The sequence below is a fragment of the Rhinolophus sinicus genome, chromosome 10 (assembly GCF_057876585.1).
Source record: "Rhinolophus sinicus isolate RSI-liver-muscle chromosome 10, RSI-T2T, whole genome shotgun sequence".
In the NCBI taxonomy this organism is placed as follows: Eukaryota; Metazoa; Chordata; class Mammalia; order Chiroptera; family Rhinolophidae; genus Rhinolophus; species Rhinolophus sinicus.
Window position 1 is genome coordinate 12985909 of NC_142510.1, and position 8901 is coordinate 12994809.

Here is an 8901-nt window from a genome sequence, read left to right on the forward strand (position 1 = left end):
AGTATGCATTGTATGATGTGTGAATGATATCTCAATAAAGCCATTATATAAAAAACATTAAGTATGGAGGGCAAGTGGCAGCGCTGGTAGGGGTCAGGGTGGGCCTCACTGAGGTTACATTTGAGCAAGGACTTGAGGGAGGAGGGAGGGAATGGGCCCTGGGTCCCAGCAGGAGGAGCCTGAAATGAAGCCCTTGAAATTTTCTATTTTCTTAAACATTTGTGAGAATTTGACATCCTTCTCCTTATTATGTTGGGGAGGTGTTGTAGGTTTATTGCATATCTTTTAGTCCCACATATTTTGGCAAAATCAAGGGAAGAAATTGTCCCATATCTGACCGAACTACTCTGCTGCTCCTAGCGCACCAGGTGAAGCGCGAGGGCCACAGAGGGTCCTGGGACTGTCCATCATCCGCCCGGGGTTATCAGCCGAGCGGGAGCCAGAGGCAGGACCCGCCCTAACTCCGCCCATGCCGCATACGTCACCAGAGACGCCCCGCCCCTCTAACGAGGCTTTGCGCATGCCCGGCGCGGTGTTGCACACGCGCTCTTCGGAGCCTCCGTTCACCTTTGACCCGCCGGCCGCCCTTGAGCCGGGGCCGCGGGACCAGGAAGCTGGAGCTCGCGCCCCCCAGGCAGAGCGGCGGTCATGGTGAGGCCTGAGTCGGGGCTGCTGGAGGAAGGGGAGGCCGTGTCGGGGTTGGAGCGGGGGCGGCGAGCTCCAGCCGGACTGCGGGCGCCGCATGTTCCCTGCGTGCCCGGCGGGAAGCGGGGCCGGGGGCGTCGCACTCGGAGGGACGTGGGCAGACGCTGGCGGTCTCGGGGCCTGGGAGAGCCGGCTGGCTGGGAGGCATGGCGAGCCTGGCCGGCTAGAAGATGCCCCGCAGATGCGGTCGCCGTGTGCGTGCCCATGTGCGGTCAGCCAGACGTGGAGGCCAGCCCAGCCCCCGAGCCCCTGCTCTGTCCCCGAGCTAGTTGATGGTGTCGCCCTATTGTCCCCATTTGAAAGCTGGCGAAACGGGCTCCGAGAATGGCAGAACTGGCTGGGTCTTGAGCCAGGCCCCACGACACCCAAAACAGCGTTTCTGCGGTATTTTTGGCACCTAGAGCTGGTCCACACACCTGGGCCACCTGGGGACCCTTTAAGAATGCAGGGTCCTGGGCTCAACCCCCGGGAGTTTCTGTATATATAAGTTCCCCAAGTGATTGACGCATGTTTTGGGGAGTCACTTCTTAACTCGCAATGATACAGATAACGTACGATCTTGCTAGTGCCATTCCCTGAACCGAGGCTTTCTGTAGAGTCTCAGTTAACTCTTATGAAGTCCGTGCGCTCACTGTCCCCATTTTACAGGTAATGAACCTCAAGTTCTGAGAGTTTGACTCCTCCGGGGTCACGCATCCTACAAGTGTCAGAGACTGGTGTCAAGCCCAGCTTCTGTGCCCGGAGACTCCACGTTTCCCTCCACATTATTCCTGCCTTGTAATAATCACTGCCATTTGTGGAGGTCCTTCGATGAGCCTCTCTGAACTGGGTCCTTCCCACGCGTTCTTGCGTGTAACTCTGAGCCCCCCTCAAGGGCTGAGTAAATCGTGGCTCTGGGGAAGTTTATATTCTACAGGAGAAGGCAGGCTGGGCTGTAAGTTAAGACAGTTATGACGATATATTAAGAAGAAAAGACAGTGCTATGGGAGGATAGAGATGCGAGGAACCTGGGAAGGTTTCCCTGGGGGGCAGAAGCGGTGAACTAAGTCTTGAAGGATGTTGGTTTTGACAGTCTATCGAATAGGAGGACGGATATTCAAGGTCAATAGGTATGGAGTTTTGGGGGGAGATGGTGAAAATGTTCTGGAACTAGTGGTGATGGTTGCACAGTTCTGTAAGTATCCTGGAAAGCACTGAATTGTATACTTCAGAAGAGTGATTAGTGTGGTGTTTGAATTCAGAGCTGTAGAGATAGCGGGTAAAGAAGTAGGCGGGCTGATCTAGGAGTAGATAGAGGTGAGAGGAGAAGAAACCAGAGAAGCCATTTGTAGCCAGACAGCTGGGGACTGAATTTTGCAGGTGGTGGTGGTGGTGGAGAATTGTATTGTCAGGTATGGCTAGACCCCTCCTTCAGCAGAGAGAGTGGAAGGCATTTGGAAACCCTGTCTGGGGGCCTAGAGATGATTACACTTTAGTTTGGCCACAGCAGAGCCGATGGCAACTTGGTTAAGTGTCACATTCATTCAGATATTTATCAGGCACCTGCTGCACCAACCACAGGCTGGGCCCTCGCATACCATGGCAAATAGGACAGTTGTGGTCCTGACCTCCCTCCTGCCTCGTTGTGATACTAGCAGCTGTTTGCAGGGGCCCTGCGTGAACAGAGCCCCCTTCCTTGCTCAGTGTGTCCTTGAGAAGTGGGTGAATCTCAGTGGCTGTCTCTGTCCACCAAACTGAGGGCCTGGAACTGTGCCTTGAAGGAAGCATTGCGCATCTGTCTGTCTGAATGCCAGGCTCCCTTGATGCTCTTGGTGTGGGATAAACCACATTCCTGAATGCTCTGCAACCTTCCACGCTACCTGTGGTCCTTTGCCCCGGCTGCAGGCCTTGGTCCTGCATTGGGCCATGATGCTCCCTGGATGAGAAAGCATGTGTGCCATCCACAGTGGCTTCCAGGCTTGGACTCCTGTGCCTCTGACCTCTGCTCCCTGACTGTCAGCTTGGTCTGAAGTTGGACGCTGTGTCAGCCAGTTGCTCTGGCCCAGGCTCTTCAGGTCCAAGTGTCAATTCGTGGACTATAGGATGTATAAGGGCTTTCTGGGAGAGACCTTGGCTGGTGTCTTCATCACCTGTGGTAGCTGCAGGTGGCAGAGCTCTGCACCCTGTGAATCCACAGCTCTGAACATAGTTGACCCACAGCTGGTGCTCAGCGGGCATCTGGGTATTAGAACAGGTGGATGAGAGGCTTAGCTGCACCCCTGATGTCTAGACTATTCAATACCAAGTAGGATCTGGTGCTGAAGGAAAGGCAGCTCTTGAGCTGCTCTGGACCTGCCATTGTCTGTCTGTCCACTTGGTCTTACCATGCGTTGCCTCCTGAGGGTTTCACAGCCCTCCTGTGAAGAAGGTAGTATTCGCCCCATTTTGCAAATAGGAAAACTGAGGTTCAGAGAGATTGAGTAATCTGCCAGGGTCACACAGCTCACAAGAAGCAAACCTGGAATCCCAGGTTATATCACCCCAGTTCTAAAGCAGCATTCCCACTCTTTCGCACTGCTTCCCAGCTCCCTGGGAATGTGGCCAGCTTTTTGCAGCCATCTCCCCTGAGAAATCAGAGAATCTGTCAAATGAGTAGCTGTATTGGGAGAAGCTTTGTTACTCCATAGTGCCTGGCCATTGTCAAGTTTTGTGAAACAGAATAGTAATAAATGGAAACCAACAATTTGGGTACCTACTGTGTTATCAGGCTCTGTGCCAGGCACTTTACAAACATTACCTCATTTAATCCCCATGGAAGCCCCATTGTTTTTTTGTTTTTAACTTTTTTAAAATTAGTTTCAGGTGTACAAAGCAACGTACTAGTTAGACATTTAAAACCTCAAAGTGATAACCCACCCCCCAAGCTACTACCCCTCTGACCTCTTATACAGCTGTTACAGAACCATCCACTATCTTCCCCATGCTGTACTCCACATCCCGTGACTATATATACCTGTATATTCAATATGATTCTACTTCAGCTTCAGGTGTTTAGCACATTGGTCCAGCATCTACAGTCTGTGACGTGATCCCCCTGGTAAGTCCAGTGCCCATCTGGCACCTTACATGAGCTTTACAACATTGTTGATTATATTCCCCGTACTGTATTAATTATCAGTTTATATTTCTTAATGCCTTCACCTGTTTCACCCTGCCCCCAGCCCCATTTCCATCTATCACCCTGATAGATCTAGTACCTACCTGGCACCGTACCTAGTTATTACAATATTACTGACTATATTCCTTATGCTATAACCTACGTCCCCATGACTACTGCGTGACACCCAATTTGTTCTTCTTAATCTCTTCCCCTTTAAATAGCTCTCCCGATCTTTAATAGTCACACACGGGTGTGGGACGAGCCCGTTCCACGTCTCTGACCTTCCTACCAGTCAAGGTGGCTTCTTCTACAAGCCCTTAGTTGAAAGGCTTCAGTTCATTATGATTTTAGGTGATTCTCAATAAAGGGTGTTTTGTAGATTAGTTATAATTTTGATGTGGTTGTGAGTGAAGGTAAACACAGGTTTACCTACTGCGCCATCTTGGTTGTTGAGGAAGCCCCATTGTTGGTAAGGAAACTGAGGCTTGGCGATGGAGAACTTGTCCAGGGCACACAGCTGGGATTTGCACACAAGTGCTCCCAGAGCTTCCCTGTTCACCACCCCAGCGCTTCCCCTGGGAGATGGCTCTCTCAGGAGCCTTGGTGGCCTCAGTCATCCCACCAGGCAGCTCCCTTGGCTGGCCAGGGTGGCCTCTGAAACTTCGCAGGCCAGCCCAGCCTTCTCTGCAGCCATGGAGCTCTGGCAGCTGGAGCCATGGGGCCGTCATGCCACTTAGGTTTGAAGCCTGCAGGGGATGGTTAGGGGAGCTGCCCAGTTACAGCCTCATTCTTAATTACAGTCACCTCATTATTTAGCAACAGTCACCACCCTAGGCAGAGAAGTAAACTGCTGAGTACAAGGTCGCGCGGCAGAGGAAATGTGGTCTGAGGCCTGAAGGTGTGCCAGGTGAGGAAACCCTGTGGGGTCACGTAGTGTGGTCTGTCAGCCTTTCTTGCTCAGACAGGACCAGTAATCCATCACAGAGCCTCCTGTCCCACTTAAGAGTGGCTTTAGGTGGCGTGGAGGGGTCAGGTGAGGCTTCCCAATCAGCAGCGTTTCCATTATTTGTCTTTACACCTGCAAGGCAGCTGGCTGCAGCCCTGCCCTTCCGTGTGATCACAGGAGTCTTCACTGAGCTTTGCTTTCTGGTGTGAAATGTGGGGCTTATGAAATTTCCACCCACTTGTGAAATCCAAACCCTCTTTCATTTATTAATTCCCGCTGAGAGCCCAGAATCATGTCCTGCCCCATGCGTTGTGAAGGGCAGGTTCATCGGAGGCCAAACAAGACCAATTCTGGGGTCTGGATTCCACTGGAATCCGAGCAAGCCCTTCTCTGGCCTCTGGGTTGAGTCCTTGCTTCTTGACATGTTGCTCTGTCGCCCTCCCTGCAAAGCCCAGGATCCTGTGTGAGGTGGGCAGCCTCGGGATGCCAGGGCTGCCAGCACTGGCTTTGGGCTCCCTGCCTGCTTTTCCCCGAGCACTAGCTGTGTGTCTCCAGGCTGGTCACTAAACCCCTCTGTGCCCGGGTCTTGAGTTGTTGGGATTAAATGGCACAATAAATAGAATGTGGTTGGCATGGTGCCTGGCATCCAGCTCCGTCAATACTTGTTGACTGATAGGAAATCTCATGACAGAGAAGCACAAAGAAGAACAAGGAAAAATCACTTGGGTGTGCCCCACGAGCAGTGTTGACCTGCGGTGAGCGTTCTCCCGGGTGTCTGCACACTCACGTTGGTACCGTTTCACACACACGGTCATTTTCACGTGTGCTGGCTGTCTGTGATCTCTCGTCACAGTTAATTCTGCACATTTGCCCATCTAGGCCACCTTCCTGGTCTCTTAACTACAAGTCAGCGGGGCTCCTGGCTGTTCCCGGAACATCCCGTATACTTTCTCCCAGTTTTGGCTCCCTCTGTTCCCTCTTAGGAAATCTCAACAGTCCCATCATAACCCGCCCTTCAAATCCCGGCCTAGTAGAAATACTATCCTTTCCCAGCATCTGCGCCTCATTCCGGGGTCTCCCTCCATTGCTTCTCCTCACCTCCGGTCACGGTTAGTGAGACTCCCCGCTTGCTTCCCTGGCGCACTGAACCACGCACTGCGGCTGTGGAGGATTTCCCTGCTAGGCCAGTGGGTGCGGGAGCTCGGAAGGCCGGGGCCGGGGTACCTGTAATCCAAGTACTGCCTGTCAGTCAGTGAGTGAGTGAGCCGGGGGAGGACGAGTGACCCGTCCTGCTCTCTCACCACTTGGTCCTTGGTGCATTTGTCTAAAAACCCACCTCATGGGCTTCCACTCCTGGAAGGTGGAGAGTGTTTTGCTCTTCTGTTGTGTTGAATGGGACGCACTTGAATCGTGTTGGGAGAATTAGAATGGCTCTGTTTCCCCACCAGTAGAATGAAGGTTGGAACAGCTGATCTGAGAAGCACACCAAGTGCCCTGGTTGGCCCGGGTGGCAAAGTGAGTGGTAAGGCTGGAGCCAGCCCTTGGTTCTGGCTCTCGGGCCATGGAATGATTCCTGAGGCCAGTGACCTCTGTGCCCTGTAGCCACTTTGCCTTGGCTCCCATCTGCCTCTGGGAAGTCTGGCACGATGACCCCAACCTGCTGTCCCCTGAGCACCTGCAGCCCCCCCAAAGCAGCTTTTCTTTAGAGTACTTTGGAGGAAGTGCCCAATGGCTGCTGCTCTGTATTTCATTACATCAATTCTCCAGAGGCCTTACATCTCAGCAGCCATTTCCAGGGTCCCATCTCTGGGGGCCCTGAGAATACAGCCTACTAACCAGCTGCCTGCTTTACCCACAGGCCAAGTACCTGGCCCAGATCATTGTGATGGGGGCACAGGTGGTGGGCAGGGCCTTCGCCCGGGCCCTGCGGCAGGAGTTTGCAGGTAAGCTCTGCCCCTGTCTCCCCCTCAGCTGGGAGCTCCTGCCCAGGTCACATTTTCCCCGTAGCTATGGGTCCCACACACGGGGCTAGTTGTGAATATAGGGGCTGGAGTTCTAGCAGCTTGGGTGGCCTGGGACACTTCCCAAGGTGAGGTGGGAGTGGTGGGGGGGTTGATGTGAGCATCCAGGCAGGAGTTGGCAAACTGGCCCACCTGGCCATCTGTTTTTGTAGATAAAGTTTTATTGGAACATAGCCACACCCTCTGGCTGCTTTCAAGGCAGAGTCCAGTAATTACAACACAGACTAATTGGCCTGAAAGCCTAAAATATTTAGTCTGTGACCCTTTAAGAAAAAGTGTACTGGCTTCTGAGTCTAGGGTCATTGAAAGGACAGAGGTCACCTGAGGCAGCCTGCTTTGGTGGCCTAGATAACCGGGGGGCAGCTGGGTCTTGACAGAACTATTGCTGTCCCCACTGTCCACAGCTTCGCTCTGCCTCCCTCAGTAGCCTGAAGCTTCCCGTCTTGGCTATGTGCCCGGATGAGGGGGTGGGTGGGAGAAGAGGGACAAGGTCATCTCATGGTCCAGGCTGGAGACAGGACTACAGGATTGGTGACCAGACCCTGCTTTCCAGTGGGGCAAATCTGTCCTTACCTCACTAGCCCCCGGCCCCCCCAAAAAAAGAAACCACTCCTGGAGAAGAGATGACCTCTAGCCACCTCTGTCCCTGCATGTCTTTTCTCCCATGCCACCTGGCAGGGGTGAGCCACCCACATGGAAGGCCCAGGAGAGCTCTGGGCTGCTGAGGGCTAAGCACTAATTCACGTGTCCACACAGCCAGCCGGGCAGCAGCTGACGCCCGGGGACGTGCTGGACACCAGTCTGCAGCCGCCTCCAACCTCTCCGGCCTCAGCCTCCAGGAGGCACAGCAGATTCTCAATGTCTCCAAGCTGAGCCCTGAGGAGATCCAGAAGGTGAGGCCACCGGGCTGGTGCTGAGACAAGCAGACCAGAAGTGGGAGGGGGAGGGGTGGAGGCTCTGGCCGCAACCAGCTAGGACTCCGACTTGTAGGACCATTGTCCCTTGTTACTTTTTAGGCCCAAGCAGGCAGTGGCAGAGGCATAGAGCAGGTGGTGGTAGCAGCCGAGCCCCTCCCTCCGTGGCTACTGTTCACCTCACTGCCCCTTAGCAGTTGCAGGAGCCTCCTGTGTTGCTTTTCAGGCACATAGAGCAGAGGGGTTGAGCCCTTTTGCTTTCCTTTGTCATCTCCTAGCTTCCCCTGCCTTTGTAACCCAGAGACTACACACCTCTGACCATCTCCCCTCCTCTGCAGAACTACGAACACCTATTCAAGGTGAATGATAAATCTGTGGGCGGCTCCTTCTACCTGCAGTCAAAGGTGAGTGGTCTTTGATGCTGGGAGTGGGGCAGGCCACTTTCCCGCTCGTTCAGAGCTTGGCAGGTAGAAAGGTGTGCGGGCCTTTCCCTCGTCCCCCAATTTAGGGAGGTCCCCCTAAACTGCCACTCCCTCTGGCTGCCTTAGCTGTCGGGCTGTCAGCCTGGACCCTGCGTCACCCTGGACAGAAGTCCTCCCAGCAGCCATGGCTTTGAGGCAACAGGACCACTAGCTGGTGGATTGCTAGAAGCAGCTCTCAGCTCCCAGATTTGAGTCCAAGTGTGCCCTGGGCTTTGTCTCCCTGGAGAGCAGGCCCCCAGGCCACCCCTTCTACCCCAGGCATTAGACCTGCCCACGGCTCTCCAGAGACTCAGAGCTGGAACTGGACATGGGAAGGGAGGAGGCTGTCCTGCGCAGGTCACCTTGCCTAGCTGTTTGTAACTCCCTTCCCAGGTGGTCCGAGCGAAGGAGCGCCTTGAGGAAGAGCTCAGAATCCAGGCCCAGGACAGAGAGAAAGAGCAGAGGCCTCAGACGTGACCACTGGGCTCCTCCCACCCCACCCTGGCCCCCACCCCTAATTTATAGCTCAGTAATAAATGTCTTTTCCGCGTTTTTCAATTGTGCACATCCAGATTCCAGAAGGCAAACTGCTCTTCCTGCCAGCTGTGGGCTGAGCGTGGGGGGTAGGTGAGTTTGGCGAGAAGCCAGCAGCCTGCCTGGCCCTGCCCACCCGCGGAGAGCTGGCTGCATATTGTCACGTACAGGACGCAGCCAC

General features: G+C 54.1%; 1 protein-coding gene across 1 annotated transcript; it reads left to right on the forward strand.

Annotated features, from left to right (window-relative positions):
- Positions 1–493: 493 nt before the first annotated feature.
- PAM16 (presequence translocase associated motor 16) lies at positions 494–8738 on the forward strand. The gene is made up of 5 exons (XM_019756410.3): positions 494–651; positions 6649–6733; positions 7568–7704; positions 8064–8129; positions 8580–8738. Exons 1-5 carry the CDS (start codon positions 649–651, stop codon positions 8661–8663), a joined length of 375 nt encoding a protein of 124 aa, XP_019611969.1. The 5' UTR covers positions 494–648; the 3' UTR covers positions 8664–8738.
- Positions 8739–8901: the final 163 nt, after the last annotated feature.

Bases quoted from the DNA above. Each gene is read 5' to 3' on its own strand.
- PAM16 (XM_019756410.3), top strand. The intron at 6,734-7,567 runs GTAAGCTCTGCC...GTGTCCACACAG, and splicing joins CCTGCGGCAGGAGTTTGCAG to CCAGCCGGGCAGCAGCTGAC. The intron at 7,705-8,063 runs GTGAGGCCACCG...CCTCCTCTGCAG, and splicing joins GCCCTGAGGAGATCCAGAAG to AACTACGAACACCTATTCAA.